The 16,966-nt window shown below is 33.4% G+C and overlaps 1 protein-coding gene across 10 annotated transcripts in view; it reads right to left on the reverse strand.

Annotated features, from left to right (window-relative positions):
- Positions 1-16,966, reverse strand: part of LOC149568661 (membrane-associated progesterone-binding protein 4-like) — a 158,174-nt gene that overhangs the window by 129,383 nt on the left and 11,825 nt on the right. For 9 of the 10 annotated variants that reach the window (XR_016362600.1, XR_016362599.1, XR_016362598.1 and 6 more), the window contains exon 4: positions 5,685-5,722. The exons of the other annotated variant lie outside the window; for it this stretch is intronic. Coding sequence is in view for 6 of the 9 variants with exons in the window: in XM_089821531.1 (XP_089677657.1) it covers positions 5,685-5,722 (38 nt within the window). In the remaining 3 variants the exon portion in view is untranslated. The remainder of the gene's footprint in view (positions 1-5,684; positions 5,723-16,966) is intronic. 10 annotated transcript variants of the gene reach the window in all.

The following is a 16,966-nucleotide window of genomic DNA, read 5'->3' on the forward strand; positions in this document are numbered from 1 at the left end:
TAACAAAGAATATGTTTAAGGAAGAGATGTGATTTTGCAAGGTGATGAGATTCATCAAAGTCCAGAAGGGATATGATTCTTGAAGAAATATAACTTCTGTCTCAAGGAAGAAATAGAAATGTGTACCCAAAAATAGAATTTAAGGGCGTGAAAGAAACAGCAGAAGTAATCATATATATAGCAGGGTGATCTGTTTATAATCTCCTAAATTATTGTAGTGTGAAGAACTAGCTGTTATGTATTTTTATGTGAATATATATATACACGCACATCAGATTTTATGCAGTCAATGCTACTTGAATCTCAATATCTATGCATATATAAAATATGAATTTCTGCATACAATACCCTATCATGTGGAGGGAAGAACGAGAATGCAAGGAGGGGAAACAGTGGAAGGTGTTTGAGGTATTTTTATGTGAATCGGGCCATGGGTTGAGGGTCATTTTAAGGGCACCATATTCGGGCCTCCCTTACCAACCCCACATTGATCAATTTTTGGAGTGAACTAGAAGGGATCCACAATCATAAGAGGTAAGAGGTTGACATGATGGAGAACAATGTATAGAGCTCACTAGGTACATCATCTCATAAAGATGGTTAAGGACCATGAGCCCAAAGAGGACAAGGTCCTGCTATTGGGCCCAGGTAGAGGATATTTGGGGTACCTCATCATGTCTTCTATCACAACTCTCACGATAGTTGAGCTCCCACACAATCATTTAGATTTGATATATATTGTTAACCCTAGAAATGGATGTATCTAATGAATTATGTCTCCATTATTATCTAGTTTGGTTGCTGGTTATCAAAACAGGCTTATCTCATCTTATTATTGGGCGAGGATTATATCTCTAATTACACTATGCCCTTTGTTTTTAGGGAAAAGTATAAGATGATCCGAGAAAGGGAGATTATGAAAACATTTTCCGACACCCCCTCTATGTGTAACTTATCATTGCTGCCCCTCGAACTCATCAGGGCTCCACTCCCAAAAAACCACTAGTTATTAAGTATGAATTAAGCAATTTCAAATATTGAGTGTTTGAAGATCATATAATGTGTAGTGTTTGAATTATCACAAATCAATATTCAGATTAGGTATTTATTTTCTCTACAGGCATTAATTAGCCAATAGCCTATTATACTAGAGAATTTGGCAGGAAGCTGTGATGTCTCATACCGAATTCTTTTCCCCTTTGCCTGAACAATTTCAGAGCGTCCCACAAGTTACCAGTTGACACAGGGGTAAGAATGACAGCTTGGAAAAGTTCCAATAAATGCAACAATAATTGATTTCTCCATTTAATAAATGCAAATATAATAAACAGTGAAAGTGAAGGCACCACCACAAATCATCACCATCAATTGGCTCGCTGAGATGGTGAGCTTTATCTATTGCCGAACACAGTCAGAGGCTGAATCTCATACTCCCTTTTGTGCCTGCTGGATTTTGCTGTTCACTCCGTGATCATTCAGGGTGTGGAATTCAAATTAGGGCCATAATTGTGGACTACTGTACAGTGTGTATGCTTTCATGATTCGTCACACAGTGTCCACAATCTTCAACCTTGGAAACGAATTGAAGTGCCGGTAATATAGTCAGAACAACCAGCTACACCCAGTTTGTTACATGTGACAGTGGCAGCCAAGGAAATATAATGGCATATTGACAAGTTTTCCATGGGAATGCATGAGTTAAAGACGTGCAAACAGTGCTGAATCTGACGACTGAAAATTACATGTGACAGTGGCAGCCTTGAACCCTTGAGTGACATAATGGAATTTTAAAAGACTCGTAATTGTAGTTACTAGTTAGGAAAGGGTCCATGGGTACATAGTGCTTAGAGAAAAAATTTCCCCTTCCAGTTTTCATTTACTTTGACTTTGATTTTTTTCCTTTGACTATGTTTCAATCCGTAACTCATTAATAACACTTGTTATTCAACAATTAAATTTATTTTTTATAAAGTGATTAAACATAGGGTTAGTAACTCTTTTCCATTATTTTTTTCTCAAAGGATTTGGATGTAGTAATTTTCACATTTAGGTCTTCAAAACTTTAGAGTGGATGATTGAAAAGCCACAATACACACAATGAAGAATCAAAGATGAAAGAATAGATTATCAATCAGATCTGCAATCTGGGTGTGGGCACTGTATAACAATATCTTACATAAGAAACCCGGTTATGATTTTTTTTATTGAGTTTAATATGTGGGTCAGAACTATGATGGTAAAAGTGATTGTACGTGTGTACAAATAATCTTCATAACATTGATTTCAAATATCATGTTTCACTATTCTAGGAATACAATAGAATGTATCAGCTTATTGGTTGGCATACACATAATTATATACATCAGCATGCATGTGATCTAATATGCATTTCAATGTTGTAATATAAAGTTATGTGTATGCCTTTTGTTTGTTGCAATTAGCCATGGTAGGGGGAAATGAGGTAGTCACGGTCAAGAGAACAGTGATGAGGTCACCTTCTAAGCATTCCACCTCATGGTTGTCACCAGGGAGTCCCCATAGAACCAAAGGGGTACAAAGTGGAATACTTTTGGGCTTAGGAAAGATAGACTTCAAGGCACCCAGTTGTAAGCGTTCCATAATCATTTGAAGCATGAGAGGAGTGGCAAGATGGAGGAAAATAGAGATCAACTCACATACTAGGTACACCACCTCATATATATGGCACGGGCTAGATGAAGCCAAGAGGTATGGTATACCGGCTCTTGGACCTAGGGTAGGAGGTTTTTGGGACACCTCATCGAGTTGGGTTACCTTAAAAGTTAATTCTACGAATCTAATGATTTAATCTTCATTCTTCATATATGTTTATTTTCTCATTAAAGATATCTAACTATGACAGTATGATTATAAATGAACCCTAACTATGTTACAAGGCTTCAATCAAATCGAAAGGTATCTCTAAGCCTTGCTTGAAGAAAAATTGTAATCTAGGGCACATTTGAATATCATAATGTGGGACATTCCAAAATCGCTAATCCATTGAACACATTTAGCTGATTTATTAGCAAGAGAATTAACTTTTGCAGATAATTCGTGCTGAATACAAGCAACATCATGATTCGCATGTAATAAGGTAAGAGTTTGTCTGCAGAAGCAAAGATTTACAAAACCTTATAGCAAGCTCAAACCTCTTTGACCCAATACAATTACCAAGGATGTTGGAGACAGCAAATTTGAGCTCTCTATCTTGTAAATTATCTTATCTAAATCTATTTTTCAGCATCGAACTCCACCTTTGTTTGACACTCCAGATGCAATATAAGAGCTCCAAACAATTACAATAAAATAGGTATCATTAGTGCTATTGCTATTTAAGGCCAATCAGTAGTTTGATTACATCATGTCACCTAAGGAGTCTGGTGTCCCCTTTCTGGGTCAACCATTACTGATACTTGTTTAATCAATTGTCATGTTCATAATATGTCATTTCGGTTATCAAATGATGTTGTTACTGGGATTTATAGAAGAAGAATATAGATGGTATCCAAGTTGCCTAGACACCAGCTATGGACTCCTTAAAATTTATAGGTCCAAGTCCATTTCACAAAGATTTACAAAACGCTAACCCCTACCCTCTATTGGGATAAGATCCATTAGCTTGGATTTATACAAGCTCCTCCTTGGTAGCACTAAACTCTTCCTTCCTTAGCCAAATAGTAGGAGGATTGAAATGTAGATATATATTTCTGATTTTGCTATTATAGTTGATATTAAAAATTCATTATTGTAAATGATAACTACAACAGTTATGCTTATTGATATATGAGCAATATTCATATATATAAATATGTATATCATATAGATATAATAGATCTTAGAATCATATAAGATTATTTATTTCCTCCTCTTTTTGAAGAAATCCTATTGTATTTATATTCTCCTTTATAATCATAATCCATTCGAAAGTCACACCCCTTCATAATTATAATCCTTTCAAAAAGTCACAACACTTTATAATTACAACATTTTTGAAGAGTCACAACCATTCCTAATTATGACCCTTTCAAAGAGTCACATCCTTTCAATATCATTGATACCTTTAGAGAAAGTCACTTCCTTATTTTCTTCACATCACTTTCATCCTCCATTGTTCCTTCTTTTACTCCTAGCTTTTCCTCCTCTCCCTCCTTTCCTTTTGAAATGAACTCTCCTCTCTTTTATATCTTATTTTGAAGGTACATATATCTTTAATTTCATTAGATTTAATTAATTTGTATTATTATATATTATATTATTTATTTACTTATTTACTTTCTACAATATTATCTCTTGTAGTCAATTTTATTTATTTATTCATCCATTGTGATTTTATTATTATTTAATAAATTTTATTATTTTTTATTTTTATATATTATAATATTATTTTAATACTATTTCTCATTTTTATATTAATATTAATTGTAATATGATTTTATTATCATTATTAATTTAATAATATTATCTTATTAATCAAAATTCTATCTTAGAAGGACATGACAAAGGCACGTGACCATACTCTGACACAACTAGGCAATCACACCTCACTAGATCATCAAGAATGATCAGTTACCTCACCTAGCATAATCATAGCCCACAAAACAACTTGCAAAACAATTTCTACTTTTGCCTCACACTTGTCACAATGGGTCTATTGCTTCTCAAGGAAGCACAACCAATCCGAGAGTGCTTGGGAATTTTATCAGTATATGTCATCTGATAGTCTCACTATACATCAAGCCCTATTCAATATTGGATTTACAATGTTATCAACCACTCATGGTTGAAATTGCAGCGAGACTAATTTTTATTATGGTATACTACTATGTGCAGATAGTAACATCCCAAATATAAACAATCATGCCAGGATGCACCAGAAAATGAAACGGTCTGCAAGACAAATATGCTGAAGAAGAAAAATAAGTCTTCTCACAGCCATCAACCTTGTCTTCCATCTCCATACCTACTTAAATATGCAAACAGCTAATTATTATAATGGCTTCTAGGTTTAAAAAAAGTTTTCCAGTTTTTGTTAGGTCCTACAATCACCTCTATATTCTAAATCAAGCCTGCAAATTTGTAAATTAGTATAAACTGTCTACGATGAGCACCAAGTCTTCATGGTTCATGAGACTAAATAGAAGAGCTTCTGCAAAAATCTAACAGACTTATTGAGAAGCTCTTCTACCCAGTGGTCTATCTATATAATTCTAATATGCTATTCCAGTGATTGTTATGCTAAATGTGATTGTTTGTCCATTTTCTCACAGTACTTCAGTCATTATTCATAAGAAAAAATACAAATTGTTTGTTCTCATAACACACTGGACCTCCTTTGGCATGCCATCCCTTTGATCATTTAGTAGATCTCAAAATCATTTGACATTGTATATATTTATAGTGGTTCTTATAAACTACTGATTGCATTTATCATTTCAAACTTTTAGTTTTCATATCTGGGTTTTACGGTTTAAAATTCCGTAAGTTCTTTCAAAATTTTATCTCTATTCCTATGTTTCAGATTTAATGCTACCCTCTTTCCAAACTAGGGTTACTGTCAATCAGATTATTAGCAGCTATTACAAGATTCAGTTATGTCCTTAAACAACCACATTTAAACATTCAAACCTTGATATTAATGAAAAAGAACCCAAAATCACACTCACCTGTAAAGTTTCCTGAGACAAAGGCACGGGATGCATCTCTGTAACCAAACAAAAGCATTTGATTGATGAAAACATTTATATATGAGAAATATGACAATACAAAGTTACAAACCACACAACCACTATCTACTAGATATAGAAACTCAGCTACATAAATTGTTTACATGATTAGATTTTGTGAAACTGAGAAAATTATGCAAATTTTATGTGCTCTCTCATACACCACATTCATCCTAACATGTTTAAAACTCTATTGAGCTGTACAAGCTTTGCTGATTTTAACAGCTTACAAAATGTTTTTTTCCTAAGCCCTACTCAACCTTTTGATTAAGTGTGGCAGAAGGGAATACCCTAGTCACATTATCATTTTTATTTTACCTTTAAATATAATACAAAACAGAACAGCATTTAAAGTAGAAACAATATTCAAATTTATAAGGGGAAGTTCCATTATGGAGAGCGAAGGAAATGATAATAAAGAAAATTACAAAAATACCTATAACAAGCATGATTTCTTTTAGTGTGCGAAGAAAAAGCGTCCTTTAAATCTCAGGCTCAGACACAAAGCTAAAAAGCACTTCCACACAAAACAAGATGTTTTCAGATTTATTAACTCACGTGGGAAACATAATCTAGAAAAAGCGAAAATACACTCATTTCATCTACCTAAAAACAGAAACTAGAAAGAAGAGCACAAACTTGAATTGGATTTATGACCCCACACACACAAAAATATCAACAAGTGGATAGAAATTGCAACTAAAGCTGTAATTATCTATCTTTGAATGCAACAATACAAACCTTGCAGTATTTCACAAAGTTATTCAATAGACAAAGCATAAGACAAGACAAATAAAAGCAACTCTTGAAAAGCAATTTTTACAGCAATTATGATAAAATTACAATTGAAAACAAATTTATTTATAGTTTTTTACAACGTTTTGCACTAAAATTAGTTTCCTTGCATACAAAGCAAGCTTGATATACTATATTGTTCACAAAATAATTTTCTTCATTTTCAAGGGCACAATCTAATGTCATACATATGAGAGAGAGACTCACTAATTGATCTGGTGACAATAGACCGAAAAGACATAGATTCATTTCAAAAGATAACATTGCATTTAAGGCCATAGGTGTATTGACATGATTCTAATCCTTGTCTTAAAATGTGGAAAGATCACCATTTCTTTCACTCGAGAGTAACTGTGACATCGTGGTAACATAAGGCCAACCAAATAACCTTTTTGTAATTATTATTTTGCCTCTCAGAAGATGAGAGAAAGCTCATCTTAGTTACATATCTTGCAAAATTTCTAATTCTTGGTTATTTTGTTGAGATAACTCCCTTCAAACTAAAGGCAAAATAAACTTTGGATTAAAATTGTAACTCAAGATAAAATAAAGGAGTGCACTAAAAGTTGTGAAAAAGATCTTCATAGAAAGTTATTTTAAGATATTTATCAATTAATTATTCTGCCAAAAAAGCATCAATCATAAAGAGGCGCAACAAAGAGCAACAACTGAAAAGAAAAAGGCAGCAATTGCAAACAAATGTACCTTTTAAAAACTAAAAGATGTGACCTTCCCCACCATGGAAGGTATAAAAGTAAGGAAGCCTCATTAAGGAAGGTGGGGTGATCAAGAAAAGGCAGATCAGAAAATAAGAAATCAGGTCTGAATCAAGAGAAGTAAACATTCAATAGCAACAGCTTGATTAAAGAAAAAATTTGTGAAAAAAGAAGTTAAATATAGACATATATGTATGTGTTCATATAATAATAATTTTGCAGAAAATCATAATCTTGTGAACATTCTAAATGCTTCTATTTATTATATATGATAGGGGATTCATTTAATAATCTATTTGAATTTAGAGAAACTGATTGCAAATAGTTAGGATGGTGAGCCATATGAGTTCATAAGAGGTGAAGGAAGACCGGCCTCAATGCTCTTATCAAGTATGCCCCAAGATGGAATGGAAGACCAAGTCTCCATGCTCTTGGGCTCGAGGAGGATGACCAGCCTACAAGGTGAACTAACGGAAGGAAGGACAAGCCACCTTCCATGCTTACACAGTACAAGAGACCATGCTTGTGGTCTAGGAGGACGAATGGAAGACTGGCCTTCCATGCTCTTCAGATTGATCAAGGACAGCCAACCTCCAAGGTGAACTGACCGATGGAAGGGTGACTGACATTCCATGTTCTTGCAGTACAAAGGCAACCAACATTTATGACTGTGGTTTGCAAATATTTCAATGAATTCCTAATGAGATTGCCATTAGAATCCGCATTGAAATGTCTATTGCCTTAATTAGATTTTTAATGTGAATAATGTGTCTATTATGATGCATACTAGTGCTTAGTTAAAATAAATGTTACCATGGCTTATGATTTAATGTCAAATTTCAATGACAAATATTGTGTGCAGTACCTAGACTAGAAATTATCTTACAAAGGGCATTTCAATTGGTAAATATATACTCTTAAATGTATTATATTTTTTTTTTTTTAATTGGAATTGTGGTTTAAGGGCAAAATTCAGAAATATTCCAAAAGAGGACATTACAAGGGAATTGGAAAATTGATCATTTAAAAATAAATAATTGCAGGAGATTTTTATATTTCCATCTTTCTAATTTTAACATTACATTCCACATGCATAACTATCATTAAATAGTTTTTAGAGAGAGTCACCTCTGGGTGCAGACTTGCAAAATGAAAAATCACACTGCACAGGAAAGTGCAAATTTATTCTTAACATTAAAGGATAAGCACAAGTAATTCTTTCGGTCATTGTTGAAATCTGAAATATTTAATTACACTAGAGTAAGTATATTATTTGTCATTTATTAGTGGATGCCTTGTCTAGTATTTGTCCCCATGTCAAATGGATATTTGTATTCCACCAATACAAGTAAATATATGCTAAAATATTCCTACCAGAACTTCTAATTGAATGGATCAATTATCATTGAGCTACATTTAACATACAACAAAACTATTAAAGCACTTTTTGCAATATATGTCACATTCTTTTTGGGGATTGCATAATATATAACGAATGTAGATTAGTCGTTATGGTTTTTCGAAAAGAGGGAGTAGCTAGAGGAAGTTTGTGAGATGGGAAATGGTAACATTTAATTGAAACCCACTGCCAACTTCAAGCAGGCTACAACTAATCTTGATGACAAAAAAGAGAAAAAAACCATCCTTACTGAACCCATACAACAGTCTTCTGAACAACCCACCATGCAACATGAATGGCATCTACAATGGACATGCAAAAACTGGAATGAAGGCAAAGCAACAAACTGACATGAGAAAAACCACAGTTTATGTTAATTGCTCAACTCTGGGAATCAACATACTTATGCCAGTAGAGCAAGATGGATATTGTGCTTCATGAAGGCAATAATTTTAAAGTTTTGCAATAAAGAAGAGACTAAAGCATCCATAATGAACTCATGCAACAATCTTCTGGGCAACCCGTCATACAACATGAATGGCACAGATCATAGACATACAAATGCCAAAAACTATAGCCAGGATGAAGTCAGATGTCTATGTAAGCAAAACTGCAGTTTCCCATAATTCTCTTGTCTTAAATCTGCAGCTTGTTATGTATAGCTACATGGATATTGCCCTTTGTGATGACAGTAAGTTTGAAATTTTGCAACAAATATTTATTGAGGGGAAACAGGATCCATACCAACATATAATGTCCCCAATTTCCATAAAGTGTCTTAATTAGGTTAATTAATTAAGAGGTCCAAAAATTTAAATATTATTATTAAGGGCCTTTAATTAATTAATAAAGGGGGCCCACTTAATAAAATAATAAAACTAATGTTTGTCAGCCTATTTGTAACTTTCGAAGAATTTCATGGAGGCCTTTATATGGCATTGGCTGGCACTGTAGGTAGGCATCACAGAGTTTATGTTTTCTTTGTATTTCTCGAAGTCGAAGGCTAAAGGTGGTTTGTATGCAGTTTCGGAGGTGGAAGATCTTCCCTATTCTATATTCGCAGTTTCAGTAGTTAGCAAGCATCCTAGTCTGTCGTTGGAGATATCATTCTGATATTTCACATTGAGCCTTAATCTGTAAAGTCTTCATTTGAAGACCAATTTGGTGTAATCTGCGATATATATAGAGATCCAACATTCACATATTTGGTTCATCTTCGTGTATTTTGTGTCTTTGTTGTAATGAACCCAGCTGGCCGTGAATTCAAAATTAATGCTGAATTGTATATGCTTGAGAATTTTGAGAGATTCTTTGCATTTTTTATTGGTTTTAACTTTTTCCTGAATATATGTTTTTTGTATTCTCTGAAAATATATGCAATGCTTGAAAGTTAAACTATTCATCATACAATTAATGAAAAGACTTTATTTCCTCAGTCCACTAAGAGCTATCTATAAAGTCATAACAATACTCGGCACCAACTCCATTTGCTTTTCAATCTATATGCAAAAATTTAAAACTAGATATATCTATAATTCATTGATTTGAAATTAATGAGAACCTGGCAACCGGTTAGCGACAACACCACCTTTCATCTATCAAGCAATTATCGCTGAGGCCTGGAGGTATTGGATATGAGCACTTAAAGCCAGAATGTGTATGAAAAAGTTGAAACACAGAGGATAAGTGAGCATTTAACCTTAACATGGATACTAGATTTCAGGACATCTATGCCTGACTTCATAGTGAGCCTTTTCCCATTCAATGCAAGCTCTCCAAACACATATCGCAACCAATAAATTGAATTGTTGACCCAGTATATATAACCACAGCAGCTAGAGTATGACCACAGCATCTCCAGAATTGATTGCAGACCTTCACTGAGATCTACAGCAGCCAAATAAATATTGCTTGCAGCCTCTGGCCTTAGACTGCGTTAAGAAACAAAATGCCAACCTTAAACAGTATCTTTAGCTGCATTTGAAATTACTGAATCCTCTTCACAAGTTGAACCTTCTAAGCACAGTCCTAACCTCTGATATGAGGTTAAAGCAAGCATAATTCACTGGCAACACCAGTTCAAACTTCAAAGTGTGATGTAGTTTTGAGAATTCACCATTCTCGTACTAACAACGAATTCAAACCCTTGGTACCAAATTCACAAGTATGCATAATGATATCCGATTCACATGCATTCCTTGCTTCAATGCTTCCAGGTTGCTAAAACGAACCAGAGGCTTCAACGCCACTCTTCCCCTTAGCTTCAATGATACACCTCCCAGGCATACACGACAAAGATTATAAAGTTTAAATATTTGATGATATAACATTGTCTTTTGCTGTTGGCTTTTGACATTGAAAAATTAATAATGTTCCCCTCTCAATAAAGTTCAAAAGATTATAATCTTTTAATTGTAAATTCTCCTATGGAAATAATGATGCCCAAAAGCCTTAATAAAGGAGTCATAGGAAATAATAAGCTGCTAAATAAGAAAGTCCTCCAATATAACATTAATCAAGTTAAACTTACTTTATAGTCATTAATCATTTAAGCCTCCACTTCCTTTTTATAAAGTTCCACATTTAATTTTTTTTAATCAAACTTAATTAATAGTTAATAATTTAAATAAATGTCTTAATAAAATTACTCCGGGGGATTCTATCCAAGTCGAGCAAAAACAGGGACATTACATTTGTAGTGTTCATCTGTACTATAATCTAGTGTAATAATACTCATTGTATCAAGATATCTTCCCGACTACATACTTCATTGTCAAACCCATACATACCCTACGCACAAGGTTTTGTTATTTGTTCGAGGTTGAAGCATCAACATACGACTGAGGTCTCATTAACTAAATAGCCTAGTAGACACATCATACACCATACGGAAATATTGGAGGCTAACCATCATTGAAGGGTGTCAGTGTCAGGTGGCAGTATGTTGACTAGTAGGTAGCAATGTTGACTGGTGTGGTGGCAATGTGTTACTAAGTAGGGTGGAAGATCCGTTCCATTGAGGTGTGTCATTCAATACATCATAGTGATACCAAAACTAGTGATCCTAACAACTTGTTAGGGGAATCATGGTATCGAGTGATGGAAAATGGTGGTCAGATGTTGCGTGCAATACAAAAGATTGGGAAATATCTTAGCAATAGTGTTGATATTCCATTAGATATATTGGAAGAATGTTTGAGTAAGGTGAACCAATCACCTTCAAGATTCGTATAGAGGACCTTGCACCAATTGAGGTCACCTTAAGACAACCCAATTTGTTGAGACGCCATGACACGGAGATCAAGCTAGCAGCTACAACATGTCTAAGTATGTAACCTCCTCTTAGAGCTAGGATAGCAAGATTTGGTCCACAATATGTTTCATCACTTTTTGGTCATGATAAAAGAGAGCCACGATAATAAGATTTTCTTTGCCATGGAGAATATTATGCTTTCATGTATTGAGGGGATGGATATAATATCCCCACCTATCATAAATATGCTATGGGCTATTCTTGATCAAGAATGCATCCCTTCTATTGTGGCATGTACATTGGTCAAAAAATTTATTCAAGCAATGTGAAAAAAAATAAGTCTCAATTGTTATTTTTCTAGGATCGTTTCTGCAAATGTAGTAACATTGCCAATGTGATTGATGATTTCCAAATGCAGATTTGGCTCTCATATAAATATGAGAAGAGGAGACATGTCTCTTCAAGAGACACGTTCCTATAGTTAATCATCTTTAGTTAACTATATGTATAACTCACCTTTAAGCATATATGTAATATTAATATATTAACCATATATGTAATATATTATTATATAATGTATAATACATATAATATATATATATATATATATATATATATATATATATATATATATATATATATATATATATATATATATATATATATATATATATATATATATATATATATATATATATATATATATATATAATTCTTATCAATAATATAAGACATTAAACAATGTTCATATAAATCATGAATACAAATACTCAATGTAATGAGTATATCACTTCTACTGATGCTATACTTCAACACTCCCTCTTAGCAAGGGAGAAGTGACAAAAACATTTTATGAGATATCAATATCAAAGATATTTATACACAACATATTATATGACTTTAACACTCTGAAATAGTGACTTGTCAAATAACTACAATCACAATGTTATGAACACTATCATAACATATAAGCATATAAGTCTGAAACAATATCTGGAGTAATCATAATGCTTTCGTTATCAATGACTTCCAACATATCCAGAACAAAAATTGTCATAATAACAGGCCTATCATTTGCAAGATTGTCATCTTACAAAGATTAGCTTCTATATGTTCATTATCATAGTGTCTGGCAAAATCCAACCCAAAGAACCATGATAACAAGTCTACCATTTATAAGATTGTCATCTTATAATGGTCACCTTCTGTTTATATATGTCAATGAAAGATCTTCAGCTTTCATTACATATCATATGTGAAATAGTAGCCACCATGAACCCAATCAGAGGGTGGTACAAAAGGTTTTCACCTCATACTTCTCTCTCATAGAGGAGAGTGCATTATAAAGAATTTCTCTTAGAACTTCTCCTGAAAGAGAAGATATCATCCACAAAGGATTGTATCTCAAAATTTCTTTCTCTGAACATCAATCTCTAGTTACTTCCTCAAAAACTCTCTTTACCCAAGGATGTCTGTCGAACTAATCAATCCCTCATGATATACATAGGAGTAGGCCCATAAACATCATGCAGTCATCCACATGTACTTCTAGACTCCCTCTGAGTATCAATCTTCTAAGCTCCTACATTGCCTTCGAAGAAGTGTCATACTCCCTCTTAATGTAGAGGAATCTCATAATCTTAATCATCAAAGATGTTTTCTTCAAGAGCCTCCCTTTATCCATCTTAATCATCAGGGTCTTTGGAACTACTATTATTCAATTTAGTTTGCACTATATTTGGTAGCATCTGTAAAGTACCAACCTTCTTTTCCTATAAGAATATCCTCAAACATAAAGGAAAAGATCAAAGCAAATAACCCTTATAGTATGTATAGAATTACAAATAAATGAATAGATAAATGTAAAAGATACAAGTACTTATCTGCCCATGAGGGTCATGGAATATCTCCTTTTCTAAGGATGGTTCAAGTGGGAATGAAACATTGCCTATTATTCCCCCCCACAATGTAAAATTCTCACTCTTATAGCATTGAACACTTTTACATCACATCAAATTTGACGACTTCTTTCTAAGTTCCAATTTGCTCTTTTCATCCATTGAAGCTCAAAACACTCATTAAGCTTGATAGTAGAAGCTAACACAAGCTTGTCCACAATACGCCAATATCTTGATTGAGAATGATTGTGCCACTTGAATGACTCTACAACTCATACATCAAGTTTCATTTATCAAAGAGAGACTCATAGATAGTTTAATTTAAAGTCACAACTTTCTTATGATGTACACGAGGGGTAGGCCCATTCACATAGTTGCATGAATTATAGTCCTCTTGACTGTTACAATTTATCGATCACTGAAGATTCCATCACAACATTGGTTTACTCCCTCTAAATCAATATGATCGATATCACTAACGGCTAATGAAACCATATCATCTATCTGCTCCCTCTGACGGATGTGTCAGAATCCTTCTAAACATAAACCTTCTAAGCTTCTAAAATAAACTTCCCTTTAACAAAGTGTTAGACTCTCTCTAAATCTGATATTAATCCTCCTCTTCCTACAAGAACATTCTCGAAGGAAAAGATTAAGGCAAATGCTCGTATAGAAAAATAAGTAAGTGCAATATTACAAAGATTAGATAAATAAAATACTAAAGGATAATAAATTCTCACAATAAGATCATTTCAATATAATTTAGATTTAACTCAAATCTATATTTTCAACATATTGTTTTCTTATTAATGGCACATATAATTATCTATGGTGACCAATTTCAATTATATTCTTTACAAATTATTTAGAAAATATATTTGACTTCATGTATAATCACCATATATATATATATATATATATATATATATATATATATATATATATATATATATTCATTGATTTAACAATATAGAAAAAACTTTAATATATATTCACCTTGTTCTATATCACTCAAAATATTTCTTAGAAATTTTATAGATATATATATATATATAATCATAATCTTCCATACGTCGATATGATTTAGATAATATCTCATTATAATGTGAAAGAATTACTACATCACATAACTTACCTCAATACAATCTTGCAAGTACCACCTTAGTATCACCTTGAGATCTCTCGTCAACAAGTGGCAAGCACTTATGTACCTTTCCTTTTATCTTATGGATCCCACGATATTTTAGTTGTAATTTTGATTACCTTTCATTCCATGAAAATAAGTTTGAACTATTAGTTACTGGCCCTTGCTAACATTACCTCTCTCCCTTCTAATTGATTCACTGGTGTATCGTGATCCAATATCAAGTCCACATAAATGTTTGATGGTTTCCTTTTTAATATATTTCATCTTTCATATATTTCATCTCCCCCTTCCTGTGCTATACCCGGTTTGACCTCTCACGCCATGAATTTTTCTCGATATGCGGTGGGACCCCTAAGGCCATGTCTTTTTATTTTATTTTTATAAGTGTTCCTTCTATAGCATTTAGGTTTCTCGTTTTAATATTTAAAAATGAGTGACCCAGCCATGACTAGAATCAGGGCCCTCAAACAATTCTTGTCGATCATAGAAGGATGCATAATTAAATTGTGGTGTCAACCCTTTGAATTCCTTCCATTTTATTTTGTGTGTTGAACGAGTCTGACCAATGAGCATCATTGACCTCATTTTGCTGAGCGTATTTAAGATTTTTATGCACACTACTTAGTAAGGATCTTGCTGCGTAGGTTCGCATTTCTAATCTTGGATGAACGTCCCAACCAATCTATTGTGATTGTTCTCTTACCTTCATGCCAAACATATTGCCTTACATGAGGTGGGACAGGAAGACGCTACAGACTAACACTCAAACCAAAGTCCCATTTAATACACAATAACTCAATTGATTCTATCGACATAGTTTGAGTCTCACAAAAATGATGCTCTTGCTGTTGTTTACCTCTGCTTCTTCAGGTGTCTTCCACGTTACTATATTGAATCGACAAATTACTATTCCTCTATTCTCGCCATATCTGAATTATGTTATTCCAGCGTTGCATATCCTTCTCTTGTTTATGCAAAGCTGATACCAATGTAGATATATATATTGGACATAGATAATATGCTATTCTCTAAATTTCTTCTATTCGATAACTATCTTTTGAACTTCATGACCGGTGATTGATCAAAGACATTGTTTTAACCATAATTCGAAAATAGTCATTCCCTTCTCATGACCTTTGTCAAACAATTAAGGTAGCTGATTGCTATGTCTGCTATGTGATGCCTTTATCCATCAGTTGAGAAAAATTCTGTATTTTTCTTTGTTACATTTGCAGTTGGCTCTGATACCATGTTGTTTTTCTAGGATCATTTCTGCAAATATAGCAACATTGCCAATGTGATTGATGATTTCCAAATGCAGATTTGGATCTCATATAAATATGAGAAGAGGAGACATGTCTCTTCAAGAGAAATGTTCCTATAGTTAATCATCTTTAGTTAACTATATGTATAACTCACCTTTAAGCATATATGTAATATTAATATATTAACCATATATATATATATGTATATATATATATTTCTTATCAATAATATAAGACATAAAACAATGTTCACATAAATCATGAATACAAATACTCAATGTAATGAGTATATCACTTCGACTAATGCTATACTTCAACATCAATTGCACGAGGCTAAGGATGTTGGTGACGGCAATAAGAGTGAAGAGCAATATGAAGAGTCGCATGAGGATATGCAAGAATCTGCTACTACACCTACAAGTGGAGAAAACCTAAGCCTACATGCCAAAAAGAAGGTTGAAGAGGGCACTTGCATGGAGCCTGCCAAGCCAACATTGATCAAACGATTGCACGGAGATGTGGACACTACTAGTGACCCTTTTCATGGACAAGGTCTACAGTTTGAGTATGGAGTTCTTCCTTTTGTAGAATATGTGGCAGACTTGATCATTGTTTTTCAAAAAGAGTGGCATCTAGATGTGAAGAACAAGTTGCAGATGAGTTTTGAGATTCCAGACCATCATTTTTGAAAAGCGATTGATTGGCATCATGACATAACAACTTGGAATTTGGGCATCGTTGTGTTTGAT

Source organism: Cupressus sempervirens, chromosome 3, assembly GCF_028749045.1.
Source record: "Cupressus sempervirens isolate cs-2001-9-10 chromosome 3, ASM2874904v1, whole genome shotgun sequence".
Classification (NCBI taxonomy): Eukaryota; Viridiplantae; Streptophyta; class Pinopsida; order Cupressales; family Cupressaceae; genus Cupressus; species Cupressus sempervirens.